Consider the following 23,029-nt stretch of genomic DNA (forward strand, 5'->3'; position numbering starts at 1 on the left):
GCCTCTAGCAGAAGGAAAATACCAAAGGACTGGCTGTTTCCTGCCTTATCTCTCACTTTCACCCACACAGCCATTAGCCATATTGTAAGCCATTTATTCAACAATCCTATACCTCAGACTGCTTTTGGCCCCTGGATTAGGCCCTCATTGCTCCTGGCATGGGGGCCACGCAGCCTGATTGAGCCACCCAGGGCCCAGAAACCTGTGGCCACAATGTCAGTGGCTATAACCGCTTCATCTGCCGCCGCTCCTGTCGGCGCTGCCGTTTCTCATTGTGCTCTGGCGCTGGGGCGCCACTGTCTGCTGTGAACCAAGGGCCCAGTACGTTGACCCACAGGAGGTAAAGGGCTCTGCCCGGCGCCTAGGAGAGAAAAGGTAGCTTGAAGCCAGGTGCAGGAAATGAAAGAAGAAAAGGCGTAGATGCCCCAGCTCCTCCTTGGGAGCCCCACGACCCACGTACCAGAAGCCAGAAGGACCAGATGTAGAGGGAGAAGCAGCTGAGCACCTGCACGATAGCTGTCAGTAGGATCACATCTTTAAGGTGCCTGTGGAATGGAAGGGAGGCTGCAAGGGCCAAAAATAGTAGACGGGGAATTCCCTGGTGGTCCAGTGGTTAGGACTTTCACTGCTGAGGGCCCGGGTTCGATCCCTGGTCGGGGAACTAAGATCCCACAAGCGCAGCACGGCCCCCACCCCCCCGACAAAAAAACTTTTTTAATAAATAAAAATAATAGGCCCTAGGTCAACTCCCACCCTCTTCAAGTTGCAGGCAGCTGTGGGTCTTGGGCTATCTGGGCCCCAGCACCCCAGCCCTGGCGCTGCTCACCTGGGCTGACAGCGGGGGACACTCACTCTGCCATGCCCTGCTCCATGTTGAGATCCATTCCACCATCTATCAGGGCCCCATCCTCAGAGAAGGCTGCCCTTGCCATCGAGCTCATTGAGTGGTAGCTGGCCCCATATACTGCCAGACTAAAGCCCAGAGCCATCTGCAGAACAAGAATGGGTGTATCAAAGGCCAGCCACTGGAAATTCCCTGGCAGCCCAGTAGTTTAGACTTTGCCTTCCAATGCAGGGGGTGCGGGTTCGATCCCTGGTCGGGGAGCTAAGATCCCATATGTCTCGTGGCCAAAAAACCAAAAACATAAAACAAGCAATATTATAACAAATTTAATAAAGCCTTAAAAAAGGCCAGCCACTGACCCTATGTGCTTACCCACTTCCCAAGATAGGGGACACTTACCCAGGCCCAAAATGAGGCAGATGAGTAGAAGAAGACCAGGGTCACGAGACAGTAAATGGCCTATAAGCAGACACAGGAACAGGCTGGGATCAAAAACTTACTAAACCATGGACCTTCCTCAACTCTGACCAAGATATCAGGCCAGGTGATGAAAGGAGACAAGTCGTTTCTCATAGGTTTGGGGAAGAGGTCTGCTCCCTGAATACCCAGACTCCCCTCTGACACTTCAGCCCAGGAAAGAAGCCCCTGTGTATTTAGGATGGGAAGGGCTCTCAAGTCCCTCTGAAAGTCTCACCCTCCTTTTGTTTCTGGTTTTTTTAACTATTCAGCACTTTCTCTGTGCCAGGATTTAGTTTAATTTAATTGGAGTTTTCTTTCCGAGCCTTGGCTGTCACACACCACCACCACTCCACCCCACCAAATAGAGCTGAGGACTATGGAACCTTGGGTGGCCAGAGAAGCAAGCAGGAAGGCACTTACATTGGCTCCCAGTATGATCCGCAGGTAGAACTTCAGGGTCTCTTTGTTCTCCTCAAATATCTGCTTCTTTCCTCTCGTGCCCACTTTGCCCTTGGGCTGCAGAGATGATGACATGCGGTCAGAACCCTCATCAGCCAGGGTCTTCCTTATCCTCCCCACCATTCCAGTTAGCTACGGAGTTCCATCTGCACCTCAGCCGAGTCTCCATGGTGCTCAAACCTAGCACAATCCTTGGGATGTCCACCCCTCCTCCAAACCATCCTGCTTAGGGCTGATAACATCTTTCCAGCACACCCAGCAATGACCGCCTCCTGCTCGGGCTGGGAACAATCCAATACTAGGCTGGTATCTTCTGGATCCTCTGATAAGGTCCAGTTTAGGGCTGACAAACCCTACAGGGGAGACCCCTGAGTGGGCCTGAATAGCTCCCCTCTCCGGCCTCTGCTAGAGTAAACCAGATCTGGGCTACGTCTACCCGCCTCAAGCCCCTCAGATCTCCAGCTAGTCCTGATACTGTCTGGTAAGGACGCCCAACCCTTTCCGGCACCAGCTCTGGTAAGGTCCTGGGCCTCTCCACCCCCCAGCTTGATCTAGTACGGTCCGGCCACTGGATGGCACTTCCCTCTGGCAGACCCGCTTCCCTTGATGTCTTTCCTCTGTTTTCAGTCTCCTGGCCCCGCACTCCGCTTTGCCTTGCGGACCCCGCCCTACTTGCCCTCCTTACCGCCATGGTGCGACGCAAATACCCAGCCGGGAAAAGAAGGGAGAGAGACCGAAACCGCAGTCAGTAGGTACCACATCGGCAGCACACACACTTCCGGTGCAGACCCAAATCGTTAGCAACTGGGACGAAAGTGGGAGATCCGCTTCCGTCCCAAGCCCCGCCCACCAGAGTCGGTGGGACTACACTTCCCAGAAAGCCTGGCGCGGGGGCGGAGGCGGCAGGGATGCGATGGCGGAGTCGCTGCCGCTGGAGGTGAGAGGAGGCCGCCCTCAGGCCTAGCTCGGGACAGGCCCCGCCCTCGGGGTCCCCAGGCTTTGGGGAGGGGCTGTCAGACAGCTCGCCCGGCCCCGCCCGTCTGGCGGAAACGACCCGCCCGGGAGATCCCAGGACCTGCAGGCTATGGGTAACGGCCCCGGCTTTGGGCCACTCCGTCCCCTTACCTTGGGGGACTAACCTCTCCTTCCCCATCGGCCCCAAGAGATGGCTGCTCTGTCACCTCAGCGAGGACAGGGCCTCTACCTACCCTCCATCTCTTCTGATGGCGGCCCCTCCCCCTCAGTTCTGGAAGATGTCCGCTCCATCTCATCATCCCCGAAGGGTAACCGATTATCCCCATTAGCCCCTTGCAATGGTCGCTCTATTCCTTCCTCCTCGAGAGACGGCTGCCCCTTCTCCTGGCTGTGGAAGACAGACTGCCCCCTCCCATCAACTTCGGGCATGTTCTCTGAGTTCCCTCACCCGGGACAGGCCTACACCCCACTCTCTCGGCCCCCAGTGATTGCCATCCCTGCCACCTTCACCCCATGGGATGTTTGCTCCCTCTCCTTAGCCTGGAGCAAGACCACTCTGCCGCTGTTGTCCAGGGAGAGAGAACAAGTTTTGTTCCCAGTGGCCTCTTGGGATGGCATCTCCATCCCTTTCGCCCTGAGAGTTGGCAGCCCCCTCCCTCAGCCCAAGGGAGACGGGCCACCCTTTCCCCTTCGGCCCTTGGCATGGTGCTCCTTCCCCTTAGCAAAAACAGGATGGCTCCGACCCCAATGAGCCCCCTGCAATGGCATCCATTTCCTCTTTGGCCCCAGAGGATATCTGTTCCATCCTCATAGATCTCAGATATGACCAATCATATCTTTAGTAACTCCTTGGGATGGGGTTCATGGGATGGCCACTCCACCCTATCACTGCCTCTTCTGGTCCCTTTAGAAAGACCTCCCCCCTTATCAGCTCAAAGAATCTTGCTTCCTCCCCTCAGTGAGGACAGATTTGTTGCCCTGCCTTTGCTCCTTGGGTTGGCTGCTGAGCCCCAGAAGACAGGATGACCATTATTTTACCTCAGCTCAGACAGGTTTTCCTGCCTCCCCTTGGGGACAGGAGCTTGATCAGTCCTAGTCCCCATCAGTGTTCTCTTCCCCACGCCTAGCCCCCCTGGCCCAGAAGCTTTTTTCCCCCTCATACTCCTCTCAGTAATGATCTGCTTTATCTTCCCACCCCTTCCTTGAGCAAACCTTTGGTGAAAATAGAGGTAAAAGACTGTCCATCCGTATTTAATTCAATCCAGTAAGTATTGACTGGGTACTTTCTGTGTACTAGGGATCAGAGAGGGAAGAAGAGATCAGAGTGGGCCGGTGAGGTCAAGCTTAAGGAAAGGCATTATAAGAAAAAGGTCCACATAGGGAAAAGGAAATCAGGAAATAGACATGCTGTGTTTGTAGGACAATGAGGAGACTGGACTGTGGAAGCTCTGGAATCAGGGGTCCAGTCAGGCATGGAGGCCTGGCAGTGTGGACTCAGGAGAAGAGATTTTGTCTTGAGGGTACTGGGAAACCTTGAAGGTTTTCATCAGAAGTGCAAAGACTGAAAGCTGTTTTTTAGGAAAATTAACCTTGTTGCTGTGTGCGGAATGGCTAGCAAGGATGAGCCTGGAGGCAGGGAAATCAGGTGGGAGACTGTGAAAGAAATCAAGGTCTGGGGTGATGAGGATCTGGGCTACTAAGGTGGTAAGCTTTCAAAGGCAGAAGTATTAGTGACAGCAATCCTGGAACCGTCTGTGGACAACCAACTAGATGTGAAGCATGTTATATCTATTTTATATATATATATATATATATATATATATATATATATATATGTAATATATATAATTTAATTCCCATCATAAGACTGTGATCTAGATTTTTAATATCCCCATTTTACAGTTGTGTAAACTGAGGCTCAGAGACGTCAAGTACCTTGCCTGAGGTCACACAGGTTGCACAGCTAGGAATTTGTGGAGCTGGAATTTGAATGAGTCTAAGTTAGCCTGGCCTAAAGCCTGTGCTTTACACCTGTATCTGAGCACAAGGGACAGAAAGACATGAAGAGTACAAAGTATTATGAGAATCTTCAGGTGAGATGCACTGTTGGCATTGAAGCTCGGGCTGGAAAGTTGGGAGGAGGAGCTGCTTTGGACTGAGGTTAAGATGAAGGTGATGGTAAAACATTTTGGATGAAGGATCCTGTGGACAGTTGGCAATACTAGACTAGCACATGAATGATAAAACAATATGTCAATATTGAGTTGTTGGTTATTCCTATAGAGGTAACTGTTAAAACCATGCAAATGAATTTATTATCCTGGAAAGTAAACAGATTGAAAGGCCCAGGTCTGAACCCTGGGAGCCACAGAAGAATCCAGAAACAGGGCAGTTGTGTGGTGAGTGGAGCCCTAGAAAACACAGTGTCACAGAAGTCAAGGAGGGAAGATTCCAGAAGAAAAGAATAGCTAATATCAGATAATTCCTGGTCTCACAGGCAACTCCCTTCCCCCGTCGCTAATAGGGCCGCCACCACCCACCCATTCCCAGCCTCATAGAGCATAGGTAGACAGGTAGAGTGAGGACCTGAGCTTACCAGGCTGGGTCTTGCTGAGCATCTTAACAGTCAGCTGAGAAGCCAAGTTGGCAGTGAAGAAGATGGGAAAAGAGTGCGGTCCCAGTGTAACTTCCTGAAGATCAGAGATGGAGCACCTGACTTGCTGTGTTCTAGATCCTACGCAAGACACTTTATCATGTTATTTAATTGTCATAATAACCCATTTAATCTCACTACAGTTGTGTTTTTATAGATAAGGAAAATAAGGCTCAGAGAGGTCAGTTGAGAAAATAAGGATCTAAACTAGGTTTATCTGGTCCCAGTGCCCAGGCTCTTTTTACCAAATTGATCAGGAAGTTTGATTTTTATCAGTCAGAGCAAATGTGCATCCAGGCGGTGCTCAGGAAAGGTTTGTTTCCAGGAAAGATACCTGGATGCTGAAGAGGGAAAGTGAAGACTCCATGAAGTTTAGGATCCAAGGTGAACTACAAGCTAGTGTTCTAGTCCCTTCTGACCTACTGTGCTATCAGCTGGAGAAGGTTCCAAAGGCCCTCACCAGCACTAACAGCCCCCATTGCCCTGTCTTTTTCCCTCAGATGTTCACATATATTCTGGGCTTCCTGCCTCTGTCAGATCAGAAAGAGGCCTCCCTCGTGAGCCGGGCTTGGTACTGTGCAGCCCAGAATGTCCTTCGGGAGGTAAGGTGCCCACCCTCATCTGGCCCACTCTCAGTTGTCTCACTTCAGCTTGCTCATGGCCCCGCTCATACGTCATCCATCCATTCATTCCTGCATACTTCATACACGCTTGGTTCTGGGTGCAGTGCTGGGACTCTACAGATGAATAAAATATAGTCCTCTCCCCTGAGAAGCTCACAGTCCAGTGAAGGAGAAAGATATGTGAGTTATCTTGATGTCGTGTGCTCAGTACAATGACACTGGAATGAGGGGTGCCGTGGGGACATGAAGAAGGACATCAAAGGAGACTGGCAGCATCAGGGAAGTCTTCCTGAAGGAACAGGATGAGGATGAAGGTTGGTCCTCCAGGACTCATAATAGCACAGGTGAAGGCACCAAAGTTCTGGAAACGACCATACAAGTTCCCTGACTGGAACTGAGGTCTGTGTGGGAGAAGTGGTGGGAGATGAGGCTAGAAGGGGGTCAGACAGCAAGACAGTTGTGCCAGGTGGCACTGCTGGGGCTTTCTCCTGGATCCCATCATGGGACCTTTAAAGGAATGTCAGGCAGGGGAGTGACACGGCGTGATTTGTGTCTTAGACCTCTGCAGTGCAGAGTGGACGAAGAGGGCGAGTTGGAGTGCAGGGAGACAGCCCACTAGGAGGTGAGTGCAGGCACCTGTGCTAGTCTAAAAGGCAAGCAATGACAGCTCTTTGTTTCAGTTTTGACTTCTTTGATTATCACTGAGGTTGAACAGTTTTCTCCTTAGCAGGCCATTTATATTTCCCTCTTTTGTGTACTTGCATTCCTTGTCCATTTAACTATTAGGGTCTTAGTATTTTTCTTATCAATTTGTATGAAATTTTTATACATTAAAGAGGTTAATCTTTTACATATTTATTGAAATATTTTCCTAATATATTTGCCCCTTAATTTGTAGAGTTGTGTTTGTTTATGAGCTACAGAGGTTCAATTTCTAGGTTGTTGATTCTGAACATCCTTTTCTTTTTTATTTCTTCCACTGCTTTAGAGATCCTTTGCCTCTTTGAGATCTGATATACACTCATATTTGTCTTTTTGTTTAATTAGAATTTATTTCTTAGATCAGTTTTAGGTTCACAGCAAAACTGTTTCTTGTGTTTTATGGTTTGAATTTTTATATTTCTTTATTGGTGTAATTTATTTTGATTTATGCTCTAAGGTGAGGAACTAAGCTGATTAGTTTTCAAGTAGCCCACATACCATTTATGTATAATGGGTTGGAAGCCTCCTCTGTCACATATTAAATGTGTGTGTTTAAGTAGGGTCTGTTGTTGAGTTATCTCTACAGTGTCATTGAGCTTAGTGTCTAAAGGAATTTGATTTGAATTTGTTGAAAATTTGAAGTATAAGACATCTAAATGGTGAGATCCAGTTGGTAGTTGGATTTCTAAGAGGAATTCAAGAGAAGGTTCTGGGTAATAAATATAGATGTGGGTGTCATTAAAGAACAGGTGGAGGTTTAAGCCATGGACCTAAGTCACTTCCCCTAGGGAGAACCGGAGGAGCCCTGAAGAGCAGGCCACAGAGAATGCCCCAGGGAGGACCCGTCCAAAGAGAGGAGGAGGGGCCTACAGAGGGGGCTGAGGAGATCCCAGTGAGAGGAGGATACACGAGGCAAAGGCGAAGAGCATTTTAATTGAGTGGATGAGTAACAGTGTCAGATCCCACAAAGAGCCCAGAAAATAAAGAACAGATAGTGTCCATGATGTTTCACATCCAGGGAGGTCGCCAATGGCTTCAGTAACATTTGGCATCTGGGAAGAAAAGCCAGGTAGGTTGTGGAGTGAATGAGAGAAGAAAGGACGCGTAGAGAATTACCTCATTTGCAAGGAATTTCCCCATGAAAGGAAGGGAATAAATAGAACTGTAATGAGGGGTCGAGGTGGGCTTAACAAAAGGATTTTAATTGGGAGAAACCTCTAATGTGTTTATATGCTGCAGGAGTCACTAGAGGAGGGTGAATGTAGGGAGGAGAGGTCAGGAGTGGTAGCCACCACCTTCAGCATACATGGCTTGGTCCTGGGTAGGATGGAGAGGATGTCACCCCCCCTCTGGAGGGTGTGGGTGGCAATGTGAGGGTGTTTGCTGAGGCAGTGCCTTAAAGGCTGGTGGGTTCTTTGTGTGCTGAATTTGGAGGCCAAGCTGTCTTAGAGGAGTAAGTAGAGAGGTAAAGGCCAGGGCCTCAGCAGAGAGGTTTGGAATATTCACATGGCAGGAGAAAGATGGGAAGTTACCAGAGACACAGGGCGGGGCCTCACTCACCCAGAGGGTGATGCTGCCTGTCTGTGCCGCACTGTGCTGGGCCCTAGGGGTGCCGGGCTGGGGCAAACACAGCACTCAGAGCTGATAGTGAGCGGGAGACAGCACAGGCCCGAAGAGTGGGTAGGGTGCTGCACTCACAGTCTCACGAGGCACACCGAGGGTGCGGAGAGAAGATTCACAAAAGACTTCGTGGAAAAGGGCATGCTTGGACTAAATCTCGAGAGAGGAATAAATACTTACTCCGTAGACACATAGGAGTAGGTGAGGGGTCAGACCCACTCCCCCCCCACCCACCCCCCAATGAAAACAGAGAAAACAGCAGAACCCAGGCATGGACGCACGAGAGAGCTTGAGTGCCAGCCAGGAAGCTCAGTCTCCCGTCCTGTGCAGTGGTGAACCATCAAAGGGCCTGAAAAGTGTGGTCAGTTGCTTTTTGTAAGGATCACCCTGGTGACAATACCAAGGATAGACTGGAGCCAGAGAGGCTGGCGGCCAGGACCCTGATCAGGAGGAAACTGCTTAATATAGTTCTGACAGACAATAAGGACACCTGAACTAAGGCAGAGCAGTGAAGGGGGAGCAGAGGGACATATTACAGTGTCTCAAGGAGATAGAATGGAAAGGACTTTGGTCATTGCGGATGTGATGGAACAGTCTAGGATGACTCCCAGATTTCTGACTTAGGTGATTGGTAGAGGGCACTGAGAGTTTAGGAGAAGGGCCAGAGTCCAGAGATAAGACAGTAAATTCAGATTTGGGCATATTACATCCTTGTATCTGGAGAGAGCTCCATCAGGTCATGGCTCCCAGTATCTGGTGCTCAGGAAGAAGGTGTGGAAAACAAAGTAGTTGGAATGGGATGAAGTCTGCTGGGGTGCACGTGGAGGGAAACAGTGTGGGGGGGGGTGGAATGGAACAACCCACGGGGAACCCACTGGTGTGGGGACCGGGTCTTTCTCTTCTTGGGTGACGCTGAATGGGAAGCAGGCTAGAAGCTAGGAGAGCCAAGAGGGTGGTGCAGGGGGGGCCTCTTGGAGTCCAGCAAAGAAGGAGAGCATGGAAGAAGCCAAGTGGGCAGTCTGGCCCCGGGGGAATAAAGGTGAGATAGGAATAGGAGGAAGGGAGGAAGGAAAAGGAGGAGGCCGGGGTCAGAGTTTGGGATCGTAGAGTCTACCATTGTAGCACTGGGGCTGCACCAGCTAACCCTGAGCCCCAGATAGAACACTGACAAAGACCCATTTGGTGCCTCTGCAAAATTCAACCCCCCACTCCACCCTCAGGGCTGGAAGTGCTGGCAAGCCAGGCCACAGGTACCTGAGCATCTAGGGCCCTGTTGACACCACCATGTCCCAGAGAGCAATCTGCGGAACCCTATTGGCAGGAACCATCTCCCAGGGCTCAGCAGATTGATAAGGAGCTGGTGCTCCAGCTAGTTGGTGCTACAGAAGATTCTGACTCACCAAGACCAAACTGGGGCCTATATGGCTCCAGGCCAGGCTAGGATACTAGACTTGGTGACTTCTTATTCTCCCTGTCCTGCCCCCACTTAATTCCATTTTTTCTCAAATAAGAAGGTAGACAAAGGCAGCACCCTGACATACACCCAGGCTCTGTCCATACCGGGGCAGGAGGGTTGTTTCCCTGCCACTGGGCTGGTCACCTTGAAGAACGCAGAACGGGTCCTGACCCCTGCTGCCTTCTCCTGCCTGAGGTGTCTATAGTGCCTCTAGAAATGAGCCCCAAGTTCTGACTCTTCTCTAGAGACCAAAGCCCCTGGGTGCCAGGGCATATATTTTCTCAAAGGCCTTCTGGAAAACAGGTGTGTTAACTTTAGAGTCCTGTGCCAGCAGACAGGAGGGCCATGTCTCTGTCAGAGGGCTTTCCAAGTCTGCAGGTGGGCTTGCCATCTCAGCTCAGGACGTCAGTTGCTATGACAGAGTCCTGGCCTCTCGCAGTCAAGGGACATGTATTGCTTTTAGCAGGTATAGGGCATTTTCCAAATGATTTCACATTTACTCTTAAGATGCTGGCATTGGGAAGGGAGGAGACTAGGGGGCTCCTTGGCCCCTCTGCTGGAGGGGCTGAAGCTGGAGCAGGTACTTGTGTAGCCCTCCCTTAGGCCTTGAGAAGCATCTTCCTAGGGCCCGGGAAGGGGGACTTTCCTGCACTGCGGCCAAAGGCCAGAACCCAGAAGCCTGCTGCTCTGCCCCCACAGATGATAAACATCCCCAACAGGCTGTTCCTGCACGCCTGTGTTTCAGTCCCAGGTAGCCCACCTGGGTGATGGCTTACAGGCTGCCTCCTGCCCACCAAGAAAAACAGTGGGGAACAAGGAGGCAGTCTCACATCTCACCCCGGCCCCATAGCTAGAAGTCCTTTTAGGCCAGGCCCTGCCCCTTTATTGGGTAGCTTTTGCTGCCACCTGCCAGCCCTGCCCTTGGACCCTGGGCTGTTCATCTACCTTGTTCATGGGAAGGCAGTGGGAGAGGGAAGAACATTCCTGGCAGCTGAGGCTCAGGAAGACAGGGAAAGAAGGAAGACTGAAGACTGCTGGAGCTGGGGCCTGCAGGGGTGGCATGTGACTGGTGGGGGCGGGTGCTGCCTGGCAACCAGCACGGCTCTGCACTCCCCCAGCCAGAGTTCATTCTACTCATCACCAGATTGGCTCCTCTGTCGTCACTGCAGGCCTTTGAAAGGGCTGGAGGCCTGCTTTACCTTTCCTTTCTAGAACCTTTTTTCCCTGGTCTTTTCAGGACCGTCCCCAACCTCACACACTGAGATCTTCCCCAGCTCTCCTTAAATCTGAGAGAGGGACCCAAGTCCTCAGGAATCCCCACTACCCCCACTGTCTCCCAGCGTCCACGGTGGGGATCTGTGGGGAGAGCTCCTCTCATCCGTATTGACCAGGGGGTCTGAAATGGGAACCTGGTTTGACACCCCGATTTCCGTGAGATTCGCCGGGAGCTGGTCTCCCTCTTACCACACGCTCCTTCCGTGATGACAGCCATAGGCGGCAGCTTCTCCACACCTGGGAATGAGTTCCATGTGTCTTCCTGGGAATATCCTGCTGATAAGTATCTTGCAGGGAGTGCATTTTAGGCGTCATTTCTACCTTTCTGGTTCCCTTTTGATGATGTTCTGTGGGGAACAAGCAGGGAATGTCAGCTTGTTCTCACAAGGAATGTCAGCCGTTACTCACAGGACAGGTTTCTGGGGGAGCTTGCTTGTGAAAACAAGAGCCTTTGAGTACCACTTGCCTGCAACCTGGGCGTTGGTCAGGGGTAGAGAGAAGGGGCTAGGATTTTAGAAGCCAAGCCCTCTTCTCCCTCCCTCCACAGACCAGTTCCACACGTTCCTATACCTGCTGTCCTTTGGCTCCCTCTGGCACAAGATCAGGGAAGATTGTACAAAAACATCTCCCTCACTGGGGGCTCCCCAAACTCCTAAACAAGCCAGCTTTTTCCCACAACAGCTTATCCCTGAGCTTGCCTCCCTGCCCCACCTGACTCCAACTGTGTGCTCCCAGCTCGCCCCTCTGTTCCTCTAAGGCAGGGCCAACTCAGCTTCCTCCCTGCCTCTGAAATTCACCGAGTTCCTGCCCACAGAAGTGGGGTGCTTCTCCCTCCTTACCTGGACAGATAAGACAGACCCTCCAGAGATGAGCTCCAGGGATCACAAGCACGTCTTGAATTCTTGAGCCTGAAGGGTCAACCCGTGTGAGCGCGCCCACGCACCCACGCATGCGCACACTACACTCACGTGCATGTGCGCATTTTCACTTACACACAAAACCCATCTTTGCAAACATTCATGTGGCTGAGGCCACCAGGGGACCTCGGCCTCACTGCCTGCCCCAGACCTCTGGCATCTGGGCCACGGGGGATTGTGGTGAGCGACACCTGCCTTGCTTCTTCCGGTCTTCAGCTGTTCTGAGGGCTATTTATATGCCCTGGAGAAAGTGGAGGAGGCTGATTGCTTAGCTAATGCCAAGCTGAGGCCCTGGATTTGGAGCCAAATCCATGGGTCTCAGGGCCACCTTTTGAAAGTCCCAAAAGTTGGGGTCCAGCATACTTTGTCCTCCTGCTCCCTGGGGGCTTCTCTGGCTCTCCTCCAGGTTACCCCCCAGCCCTCCTGTACCCAGCATGCCAGGTCCCCACTCTGGCCCAGCCCCTCCCATCATGAACTTTCCTGTCCTCCCCTCATTGTATTCCCCTCTGAGGCCCAGGGTGACCTGTCCTCCCAGCTCCCACTTCCCATCAGCACCCCCTCAAGCACACATGTCACCACACGCCACAGTGGGTCCCGATTGTAGAAAAGCCCTTCCCTGACCTGCCCTCAAATTCTGGCCAGTGAATTGCCACGAGACCCAGTGGCCAGCACACTGTGAGGCCAGAGGGCTAACCCCAGGCCCACTGCTGCCCCGCAGGCCAACGTGCGGTACAACATCCCCATGTCCTCTGCCTCCCTTCTGACCATCAAGAACCTGGGTCTCAGGGGCATCTCCTGCATCAGCCTGACCAACCTGGATGGCTCGCAGCTTCACACCAGGTGCTGCAGTCTGTTGCCTACTACCTGGGCCTGCAGCTGCAGAGCTTGTGTCTTGGTGGGGGCAGCCCCACAGAGGCCTCCTTCGTGGCTCTGATCCTGAGCTGCCCGGCCCTGCATATCCTTGACCTCAGTGGCTGCAACAGCCTCTTCATGTCGGGCATGCTGCTAGCTCAGCCTGAGACGGCACAGCAGGTCCAACAGGCACTGAGTGGCCTCTGTGAGCTCAACCTGCGGGACCTGGCTGACCTCAGCTTCAATCAGCTCAGCAGTTGTGCCCCCAGCCTGCAGCGCCTCTCCTTGGCCTACTGCCACCTCACCTTTGAGTTAGGCCTAGCCCGGGGCTCCATCGGCCCCCAGGACTCCTCCCCTTCCCAACTCTCCTTCTGCAACCTGCTGCAATTTGTGAAGGAGAGGGCTGGTAGGCTGCACGCCCTGGACCTGAGTGGCACTGGCTTGCCACCCGAGGCCCTGCGGGCCCTGGGTCAGGTGGCCGGGCTACAGCTGCAGGAACTGAGCCTGCACAGCTGCCGGGACCTCTCCACAGAGGCCGTGGCCGCCCTTTGCCACCAGCAACCAGGCCTTACCTCCCTGGACCTCAGCGGCTGCTCAGAACTGGCTGACAGGGCACTCTTGGCCGTGAGCCGGGGCCTGCAGCGCCTGCGGCACCTGAGCCTGAGGAAGCTACAGCGGTTGACAGATGTGGGATGCTCAGCCCTAGGGGGCCTGCGGGAGCTGCAGAGCCTCAGCCGAGTGCTGCCTGGTGAGAGGGTGGGAATTGGCCCAGGCCCTGGGCTCGGTGTGTGGAGCTCCACCCCCACTGGCCTCCCTCAGCCTGGCCTATTGCTCCTCACTCAAGGTGAGCGTCGCATCCCCTTCTTTCCTTCCTTCTTCGCCAGGGCCAGGGATTGGGGGAAATGGGAGCATGGCATCAGGGAGGCGCCCTGTGTTTGTGTCCAAGGGGTAGTTAGAGCTGAACTGGGGACACAGTCTGGAAGAGGAAAGGAGCCTAAACAGATGGTGCTGCCGCCAGCACTCCTCCCCGCAGCCCCCATGGTGGGTCCAGGTAGAGGGAGACCGGGCGCCCCGCCCATGAGGTGGTGCACACCTCACAAGCCAAGTGATTGGTGACCACTGCAGTCTGGGGAGGGGACTGAGGGCGGATGTTCTGGGGGCCAGGAAGGCTGGTGAAAGGGGTGACAGAACCAACCCTGCGGAGAAGGGGCAACGAGGTTACACAGCAGTTGTTGCTCAGGCAGGGCCCGAGGGAGGTAACGTGACGTTAGGAGCAGAAGGGTCATTTCTTGGCTGAACCCAGTTCTTCAGTAGGGCTCAGCCCTGTCCCCTGGGTGGCGTCCCTGTCTTAGCAGTATCGGTCTCTCCCTCTTTAGCAGATTATTCCTTCAATCTAGCACTGTGCTCAGAGCATTTGCCACCTGAAAAGCATCTCAACCTTTTCCCCCAAGTGCCTCTCTCTTCCCCTGCCCTACTCCATCCTCACCACTTCACCGCTGTGTCTCTTAGCTGCTGTCTCTGTGGCCCCACATTCCCACGTCTCTGCATCCCTCTACAAAACAGCTTCCTCTGTTCCTACTCCCCTGCCACTCCAACTGCACCTGGCAGGTGGCAGCCCTAGCCTCTCTGTGACCTCACACACCTAGAGGGCGCACATCTGATTGGCTCAGCGAGGATCAGATGTCCACCACTGGTGCTGGGAGCACAGACAGGGTGAACACCTTAGAAGTGTTCACCTGCATCCTTCCTACCCCAGCCAATCTAGGCATTTGTCCTTCTCCTGGTGTCCCAGCTCTGCAGCCCACCATGTCCACTCTGACGCTCACCAGCACAGGAACATTGTTGCTTCCTTCCATGGATGCTGTGGCAGCTTCCTATTGTCTGTGGGGCTGGAACCTTGGACGGAACCTTTCTAGTGACCCCTGCCAAGCCCGGTGACACAGGCACAAGCCACCTCTCCATTGCCCTCTCCCTTTTCCACTTCCCTCCTAGGATGCCTCAGTGCTCTCCCTGATCCCAGCACTGGGCCCAAGCCTCAGGGTGCTAGACTTGTCCTCCTGTGTGGCCCTCACCAACCGGACCGTGCAGGCCATCTGCACCTACTTCACCCACCTGTCAGTCCTGCGCCTGGCCTGGTGCAAGGAGCTCCATGACTGGGGGCTTCTGGGGCTGGGGGAACCAAGTGAAATGCCTTTGCAGAGGCCCCAGGTGCGGGACCCTCGAGGTCATGGCGGTCAGGGCGGTCCCTGGGCTCAGCTGCCCTCCTTGCCCCTCCTGAGTCTCTCTGGGAACAGCTGAGGGCCAACTCAGGAGGACCCTCAGGAGCAGGGGCTTCCTCCCGCAGCCGCACGGAGAGCTGGAGCATTGGGCCTCCAGCCCCAAGGACCCTTCTCCCCGGCCACAGGGCCCCTCCCTTCTCACGCTGCAGGCCCTACAGGAGTTGGACCTCACAGCCTGCAGCAAGCTGATGCCAGTTTGACCAAGTTGTGGGGCTAGGGATGTGGATAGGCTGAGGACCCTGGGGCTGGAGCCAGGGGCCAGGGCCAACCCACTGTTTGCTTGGAAGAAGTCCCTTTCTCATTGGATTCAGCTGCCTGTAGCCATTGCTCTGGCTGGGGTGGGGGAAGCTGGAAGGGCTGCAGGACCACGTTACCCGCCCCCTCCCATCCTTGCAGGTGCTCCAGTTCCCCCAGCTGAGGCAACTGTCACTGAGCCTGTTGCCAGCACTCACAGACAAGGGCTTGGTGGCTGTGGCCAGAGGCTGCCCCAGCCTGGAGCGCTTGGCACTGAGTCACTGCAGCCTCCTCAGCGACAAGGGCTGGGCCCAGGCAGCCGGCTCCTGGCCGAGGCTGCAGCATCTCAACCTGTCCAGCTGCAATCAGCTCACGGAGCAGTGAGTGTGTCTGGTGCCGCACAGTGTATGGGCTGGGCTGGGCTGGGGCCCTGTGCCAGGTCAGGCACTCACCCAGCAGTCTCCCTGCAGAACGCTGGATTCCATCGGGCAGGTGTGCAAGCAGCTCTGGGTGGTAGACGTGGCCATGTGTCCTGGCATCAGCATGGCTTCCGTCAGGCGCTTCCAAGCTCAACTGCCTGAGGTGACCTGTGTCCAGTCCTGCTTCATGGGAGGGGCTGACCTGACCCTAACACTCTGAGGCCAGTAACCAGCCCTGTGGCTCAGCCTCTGTCACCTCTAGAGGCCCCAGCCCTGTCCTCTTGACCCGGAGTTTGACTCAGTGCCTCCTGCCTCCCTCTGCTACATGCCCAGAACCCCTTCCCCAAGCTAAAAACCCCTTTTCTAGGACTGAGAGTGGGACTATATCAGGGCAGCCAAAGGGGCTTCCTGCCCCAGTCTGCCCCACAGCCCAACAAGAACCTTTTCCAGCTAGCTACACGTCACTGCTACAGGCGCCTGGAAATGCCAGCTCCTGCCCTCCTGTCCAGGCCTGGGTCCAGAGGCCAGGCCCACTGACGCTGGGAGGAACAGACCCTGTGCCTCTTGCCCTGCCCACTTCTCACGCTAAGGCCCCACAGTTCTCCCAGACGTCCACCAGTACTGAGCTTTAGCAGCCAAGCCACAGCCTTTGTTGCATACCCAACAAGATTAAAAATTCCAGATCTTACCTCCTTGAATGAAGTTCTCAGACCAAATGGCCTCCCCTCCCCACCTCAGCCGAAGCAGTCCAGCCCAGCCCAGGGACAATGTGTAGGAAACATCAGAGGGACAGACAGTTTCTTCCTCAGGCACCCTACAGGTACCCCCAGCAGGTCCTAGCTTCTTCCCCACATGGTGGGAGACTCCAGAGGCCTCTTCCCAGTACAAGCCCCAGGACAGGTCATGCAGCAAAGACATGTCTGTGTGCCCTCATCCCAGCCAGAACCCAGGAGCACAGTGATTAAGGATGCCTGACTCCATGAGGTTGTTTTCAGCACACACACACAAGACGTGAAAAAGGATAGCATCTCTGGGTAGGAAGGGTCATTAGAGGTCATCTAGTCCAACCTCCTAAACAGAGAAAAAGGCTTCTGGGACTGGGAGCCTAGGGGAGCAATGAGCTTAGCCTGGGAGGTCAAGGAAAGACTCAAGTCAGTGAAAAAAGACAAGGGAGGGAAGGGGACAATCAGGCAGAAAGGACCAGGGAGGCGCACATGGGCAGGCAAGAGCTGGTGCTGGGGATGGGGGTGGTCCCAGCCCCACAGGAGGCGGGGAGGATGCCAGCTTGGACCAAACACCGAGAACTCTGTCAGCCACAGGCACTCTGTTGAAAGGGCTAAACCACAACATGTCTGCAGCCCATCTCAACTCTGTTCAATCATGGTGCCGTGACCGTCATCCATGGACAACAGGGAGATGCCAAAGAATACAGGGGCAGGTGGTGTGTGAGTGTGTAATCAGATCAGCTTCCTGTCTGAGAAAGCAGTCGGGGTGGGTGGTACTGAGAAGACTGGAGGGGCAAGACAGGAGGCAGGGAGTCAGGAAGTTCTTGCGAAGTTGATGGCGGCCCGAACAAGGGACTGGAGACACTGAGAAGGAAGAACTGACAGTATTAGGAGACAACTGCATCTGGGCTCCCCATTCGCACCCTGAACTCAGGAGGGGAGAATGCTAAGTGTGGTGGTAAGTCTGAATGCAGGAGTGGGTATGTGGGCCTTGGATGCCCAAGTCAGAAGCATAGCTAGAGGAAGGGGGTGCAAGGGCTCCCCCAGAACATTCTTCAAACGAGGTGCCCTGTCATCAGTTTTTAGGTAACATGGTGATGGTTAACACTTAAAAAGGATATTTTGAGGAGGCGCTGGGAAAGAGAGGTAGTGAGAGGCATGGAGGAAGACAGGGTGGTGGCTGGCAGCTTCCAGCCTGCCTCTGGGTCCTGTGGGTGTGTGTGCTCCTCTTTGCCTCAGAGGCTTGGGGTCTGTGACTGCAGCCTCTGGGCTTCACCTCCAGCTGGCCAATCTGTGGCCCCCATCCCACTCATGCTGCTGCAACTGGGTTTTCATCAGAATGTAGGCTTCCTGCACTGAATTCCCTCTTGTCAGAATCAGCCTACATCCCCCCACTGGCCTGGGGGACGTCTCTTAGAATCATAAGTTTGCCCTTCAGCACAAAGCATACCCAACTTCACTTCTCTCCCTTCAAGCCTCTCAACAGGGGGCCTTCACAACCCGCAAAGGACACAGGGGAGGGGCCAAGCAGGGTTGAGGACTGAGCTCAGACTGTCAGGAGCCCTCTGGAAACATGGCTCCCAGACCAGGCCCCAGTTAATGCTGCCAGGAAAGGCATCCACTTGGGGGAATACCTCCTGCCCTACCACCTCTCCCTCAACTGGCTGGCAGCCCCAGACCACTCTCAGCGGATGCCCCAGACTACAGGCCATCCCTCTCTGCAGGCCTAGCACTGAGGGAGGCTGAGGACTCATGTTGGAGAAGGGTAACAGGGCCAGCAGGTCCCCACCGTCCGTCAGAACACCAGCCCCTCAACTGCAGCTGCCCAGGTTTGTGGCCCCCAGCTGTGGCTCTGGCCTGACGCCCCCATCTCATTTGCCAGCTAAGTTTGAAGGCAGGTTTAGCCTGTAAGGTTCAGAGCTGGCTCAACACATGTCCCAGAGCCAGGCAGACTTTATTTCTGCTGCAACCTCTGCTAGTCAGGGTGTCTGTGCTTCTCCCCCTCTACCCTTTGTGGCTACCACATTGGCAGCAGCTGTGGCCCTTGGCCAACATCACTGTCAAGGTTCAGCGATGCTGCAGTCATAGCAGAAGTTGAAGTTGGTGGGGGGCGGGGGGACAGGGGGTGGCTGCTCAGGGATGGGCACGTTCTCCAGCTCCAGCAACCGCAGCTTGGTCTCCATGGTCAGCAGCTGCTCCAGGTCCAGCCGCGTCTGCTCACTGCCCATGGCACTGCCCAGCAGGGCGCTCAGCCCATCTGTCCACAGGTGGAACTGGGGATGGGGCCAGCTCTGTGAGGGCCTTCCCATCTCTTCCCCCGCCCGTCTGCCCAACTCTGCTCAGCCTGCCCAGACACTCACCTCCCGTTTGGACGGGGCAATGAAGTTGAGGTACGCCTCCTCCTCCCCATGGTCATAGCTGATTGAGAAAGCTAACTCACAGACGTCCTGGGGAAGCAAGGCAGCCAGGAGCACTGAGCAGGGGGCAGGGGCGGACAGGAAGGAGCCCCTGGTCCCCACTGCACTCACCTTGTTCTGCTTCCCTGAGCCCTTTTCCCGGACGTGGGGGCAGTCCTTGCCTGTCAACAGTGCCCTGATGTCGGCCACAGGGACTGCAGGAAGAAGGCTGGGCTGACCGCTGGGACGCCAGGCGGTGCCGGGGTGGGGCGGCGGTCGGGGGGGAGCAGGTGTCTGACCCCCACCCTGCCCTCCTTACGCTGCTCGAGCAGGCTCTCGGGGGCGGGCGGGCCGACTCCCTCCTCCACGTCCCCATACTGCAGCACCTTGTGGTTGGGCGACAGGCAGCAGAACCACAGCTTGTCTGTGGGCACAAAGGGGAAGAGGGGAGGAGTGATGAGAGGGCCACTCCCTGACCCCAGCCCAGCCACTCTCCAGCCCCACTGCCCACGCAATGACCCTGGCGCCGCCGGCTGCTGATCTTGCGGAAGAGTGTCCCCTCGCAGAGGCGGAGCAAACGTTGCTGGCGGATCAGGCCCATGAGCTCGGGCTTCAGCTTCTCCCGCAGCTCCCTGGGGGGGGGGTGGGAGTGGGCTCGCTGAGCAGGACTGACCTGGGCCTGGGCAAGGCCCAGGGGGCAGCGGGGAAGGTGGGGGCTAGGACTGGGACCCGTCCTCACCAACTCACAGAATGGGAGGGGCCAGCGTGCCTTCCTGATGCAGCCGCTCAGTCTGCCGCAGCCGCAGCACCTCCCCGTAGGTGAGTGCGTTCACCTTGGTTCGGAAGAGCTCCAGGGAGCTGGGTTTCAGGGCCAGCGTGCGGGCCAGCTGCTCCCGCACCACTTGCATGACCTGGGGCCACCCCAAGCTTAGCTCAGGGCCTGATTTCTGGGCGCCAACCCAAAACAACCCCCTGCCCCGGCCCAGGTTTCCCTCTTTCCACCCTACACACCTTGTCAAAGTCCTCTTGAGTGGCCCGCATCTCCTTCCAGGTCTTATTCAGCAGCTGGATGCTCACACAGAAGAGCTCATGGAAGCTCTGGTCTTGGCCGAAGAACATGGGCGAAAAGTCCTGGGCAGTTTCGGAGCCTGGAGCAGGGGGGCAGGAGGGGCTCAGGGAGAAAGTGTGTGCAGCCCCTGGCCCTCTCTGCCCTTCCGTCCCCTGTTCCCAGACACGCCGTGCCCAGCACTACTCACAGGGCTCCCCGACACGGAGCAGCTCACACAGCAGCACGGTCAGCCGGATGCTGCTGCGGGCGAAGGGACACTCGTGCTTGTCCTCACGGCTGCTGTTCTCCAACACAAACTGGGGGTGTGGGGGCACAGGATGGGGTGGGGAGTCACCACAAAGCCCGTGGAGACCCCGCCTAGGTAGCATCGGGCCGTATCCCACTCCACCCCGTCACTGACCCGGCTGTAGGCGCTGGGTGCGTGTTTGGAGAAGTAGAGCATGTTGTCCAGGGCCAGCAGGCCAGGGGGTACGTGCTCCAGGTCCTGCGCGGGGTTGCTGTTCTGGGGGAAGAGGGAGAGGCAGCTGAGGAAGGGCCCAGCCCTCTGGAACAACAGCAGCCCCGGGTTGAGGCAGGGGCAGGGAGCTGGGCAGGGGTCACTCACGGAGAAGCCCAGTTTGCGGAACTCGCGGGCACAGAGGGAACGGCGACGATCAGCACTCAGCCCGGCGCCCAGGGACTCCCCCTCCGGCTCAAAGGCAGCCTGACGCAGGGCCTGCAACTGCTCCCGCTGCTCCTGGGGTGATCGTTGGAGTGGTGTCAAGATCGAAGATTCAAGGCCAAGCCCTAGCCGTCCCCAGCCTCACGCGCCCCAAAGGCACCTACCTGGCTGTAGGGGTCCAATGGCGTCCGCATGCGCGGCTCCAGCAGCCCCAGTGTGAGGGCCTGCAGTGCGTACAAGTGGTGAGCCATCTCGTCGCCCAGAGGCGTTGCGCTGTGGATGATGTTCTGGAGGACAGCCAGCCCACGGGTGTGAGCGTGGGCGCACGAGGGGAGGCGTGCGGAGGGGTCTGCCGGGCCCGGTCCTTCCTACCTTGTAGATGAACTGGCGAAGGTTTCTCTGCCACAGGTAGTCAAGCATGTGCTGAGGTGGATGCAAAGGGGGCTTAGGTGATTTAGCTCCACCATGAGCGCCCATCCTGTAGGCCCAGGGCGGAGGACAGTGCCCGCTAGCTCCTGCCCCCCATCCAGCCACTCGATGGACACCCACCTTACGTTCAGTGGGGCTGGCCCCCTGCAGCAAAGCTGTCAGCAGTGCCATGGCCTTGGTTTGCAGCTGCTGGTTCATCCTGGGGCAAGAAGAGGGCTCAGCCAGCCATCCAGGGGCCAGCCCCGCTCCCCTCATCTGTACCCCACCTCCAGACACTTACACCTGTAGGTGCACCAGCAGCCTATCCAGTGGCACCTCACTCTTGACCAGCTGGCTTAGGGCAGGGCTGCTCAGGGTCACACTCTCCAGTAACCCCAGGGCCAGGGGCTGCACAGATGCATCCATCAGGTTCATGTTCACGTAGCACACCACCTTTAGAGGAGGAGAGGTCGTCACCACCTCATCACCATGGGACGCCAGACCCTGACACCACTCCCCCACCCGTTTCCCCTAGAAAAGTCCACCCACCTTCCTAACAAAGGGGATGCTGAGCGTCTCCCAGGACACCACGCCGTGCTCCATGAGCTCCAAGAAGGCCCTCAGTGCAAGGGCCAGCACCTCTCCTAGGCTGGGGGGATATCTGGGGCTGAGCAGGGCCAGAACAGGACCCCCAGCCCCACCATGTCCACCACCCACCACAGCCCTGTGCTCACTCATCCCCATCCTCAATGATGGTGCCTACTCTCTGAAGCCCATCACGGCTGATGACCTCCCGGGCAAAGGTCATGTCCGGGGCCAGCAGGACGAGGTGCCGCAGGGCTTCCCGGCGCCCTTCACGACTCTCGCTATGAAGCCCATGCAACAAACGCTCAGCCTCAAGGTCCTGGCAGGGGTGGGAGCAAGAGCAGAAGTGAGGAGCTAGGGTGGGAACTGGAGATGTGGGGACTCAGGTGTCCACTAGGTGGGGCACTACTGGGCTGGAGCTGGGGCTGGGGCCTCCAAACCCAGGGCCAAGGTGCCGGCTGGCAGAAAAGAGGCATAGCAGAGGGGCAGGGAGTGAGGGCAGGGTCAGGAGGGGCATTACTGGGGCAGTGCTGAGGCACAGGATGCTGCCGTTCTTGATCTCCATGCGATTCTGGAAGAGATGGCAGAAAACGGAGAGAAGTCGAGAAGGGCTCTGAGGATTGGTTGGTTGGGGTTGTCAATAAGGATTTGGGAGGCAGTAAAAGAAAGATCAGCTTCCAGCGAGTGGGACGATGACTGAATCAGAGCCAGGTGGGTTAGAAGGGGTCACAGAGTGGAATGTGTGGGGCGGAGGAGGAGGGGCACTCACGTTCTCAGTGATGTATCTCCTGTGCCCATCAGCAAACTGCAGGGCGTAGCGCTCAGAGTGAGGCAAGCTCCAGCTGTGGGCAGCAGAGGCTCAATGAGGCGGGCAGGGGGTGCCTTCCTGCCCTCCCACCCGCTACCCCGCGTGCCCCGCAGACCCACACTCACGCGTCGCACACCTCCTTCAGCACAGCGGCCAGGGGTTTTGCCTACAAGTGGAACGGTCACTCACGGGGTGGTAGTGGGGAGTTGGGGAAGAGCTTGGGGGAGGGGTGGGGTGGGCTATTCGAGGGGAAGGGGGCGACGCGGAGGTAGGAGGTGGGGTGGATGGAGGCCAGACAGGCCGGGTGACCTGGTCCAGCTGGATGAGCTGTGGGATGGCGTCGCGCATCTGGACGGCGATCTTCACTACATTCCGCAGGGGCGCCATGGCCTAGCCGACGTGGGGGGGCCCTGTACTTTCCAGGTGTGCAACTTCCCGCCGAGGGCACAGCTGGTCTGAGGCCCCTGAGGTCGAAGGTGTTCCTCTGCCCGAGGCTTGGCTCCCGTGGCCCGCACTCACAGCCCAAGCTCCCACTCCTGACAACGCACCGCGGCCTTCCCAAGGGAGCCGGAGCCGAGCCTAGTTCCGGGTTGGAGTCCCGGTGGTAGGA

General features: G+C 56.0%; 2 protein-coding genes across 5 annotated transcripts; both read right to left on the reverse strand.

Annotated features, from left to right (window-relative positions):
• Positions 1-73: 73 nt before the first annotated feature.
• TMEM208 (transmembrane protein 208) lies at positions 74-15,964 on the reverse strand. Of its 3 annotated transcripts, XM_057710759.1 has the most exons (8): positions 15,801-15,964; positions 11,906-11,974; positions 11,256-11,413; positions 1,724-1,819; positions 1,244-1,303; positions 853-989; positions 461-545; positions 74-361 (listed from the first exon to the last, which is right to left on the reverse strand). In XM_057710759.1, exons 3-8 carry the CDS (start codon positions 11,379-11,381, stop codon positions 224-226), a joined length of 642 nt encoding a protein of 213 aa, XP_057566742.1. In that variant the 5' UTR covers positions 11,382-11,413; positions 11,906-11,974; positions 15,801-15,964; the 3' UTR covers positions 74-223. The 3 variants fall into 3 exon arrangements, with proteins under 3 accessions (XP_057566742.1, XP_057566740.1, XP_057566741.1); XM_057710757.1 differs by lacking the exon at positions 15,801-15,964 and having other exon boundaries at positions 11,906-13,192; XM_057710758.1 differs by lacking the exons at positions 11,256-11,413; positions 11,906-11,974; positions 15,801-15,964 and adding an exon at positions 2,448-2,585.
• A 2,463-nt stretch (positions 15,965-18,427) lies between these two features.
• ELMO3 (engulfment and cell motility 3) lies at positions 18,428-23,029 on the reverse strand. Of its 2 annotated transcripts, none has more exons than XM_057710754.1 (20): positions 22,729-23,029; positions 22,545-22,585; positions 22,381-22,453; positions 22,132-22,182; positions 21,761-21,930; positions 21,576-21,675; positions 21,328-21,479; positions 21,168-21,246; positions 20,991-21,041; positions 20,783-20,905; positions 20,562-20,693; positions 20,358-20,459; positions 20,145-20,253; positions 19,900-20,036; positions 19,636-19,799; positions 19,408-19,520; positions 19,208-19,312; positions 19,021-19,103; positions 18,853-18,939; positions 18,428-18,749 (listed from the first exon to the last, which is right to left on the reverse strand). In XM_057710754.1, the coding sequence occupies exons 1-20, from the start codon at positions 22,804-22,806 to the stop codon at positions 18,741-18,743; spliced, it is 1,959 nt and encodes a 652-aa protein (XP_057566737.1). In that variant the 5' UTR covers positions 22,807-23,029; the 3' UTR covers positions 18,428-18,740. The 2 variants fall into 2 exon arrangements, with proteins under 2 accessions (XP_057566737.1, XP_057566735.1); XM_057710752.1 differs by having other exon boundaries at positions 18,428-18,765; positions 22,729-23,028.

This window comes from Hippopotamus amphibius, chromosome 16 (genome assembly GCF_030028045.1).
Source record: "Hippopotamus amphibius kiboko isolate mHipAmp2 chromosome 16, mHipAmp2.hap2, whole genome shotgun sequence".
Lineage (NCBI taxonomy): Eukaryota > Metazoa > Chordata > Mammalia > Artiodactyla > Hippopotamidae > Hippopotamus > Hippopotamus amphibius.

Excerpts from the sequence above, each read along its gene's own strand:
- TMEM208 (XM_057710757.1), bottom strand. The coding sequence starts at position 12,017 with ATGCGTGGGTGCGTGGGCGCGCTCACACGGGTTGACCCTTCAGGCTCA. Across the intron at positions 1,820-11,255 it reads CATCACGGAAGGAGCGTGTG|CCCAAGGGCAAAGTGGGCAC; the intron begins GTAAGAGGGAGA and ends TCATCTCTGCAG. Across the intron at positions 1,304-1,723 it reads GGATCATACTGGGAGCCAAT|GCCATTTACTGTCTCGTGAC; the intron begins GTAAGTGCCTTC and ends GTCTGCTTATAG.
- ELMO3 (XM_057710752.1), bottom strand. The coding sequence starts at position 22,806 with ATGGCGCCCCTGCGGAATGTAGTGAAGATCGCCGTCCAGATGCGCGAC. Across the intron at positions 22,183-22,380 it reads GGAGATACATCACTGAGAAC|AATCGCATGGAGATCAAGAA; the intron begins GTGAGTGCCCCT and ends CATCTCTTCCAG. Across the intron at positions 21,247-21,327 it reads CTGCTGGTGCACCTACAGGT|GATGAACCAGCAGCTGCAAA; the intron begins GTAAGTGTCTGG and ends TTCTTGCCCCAG.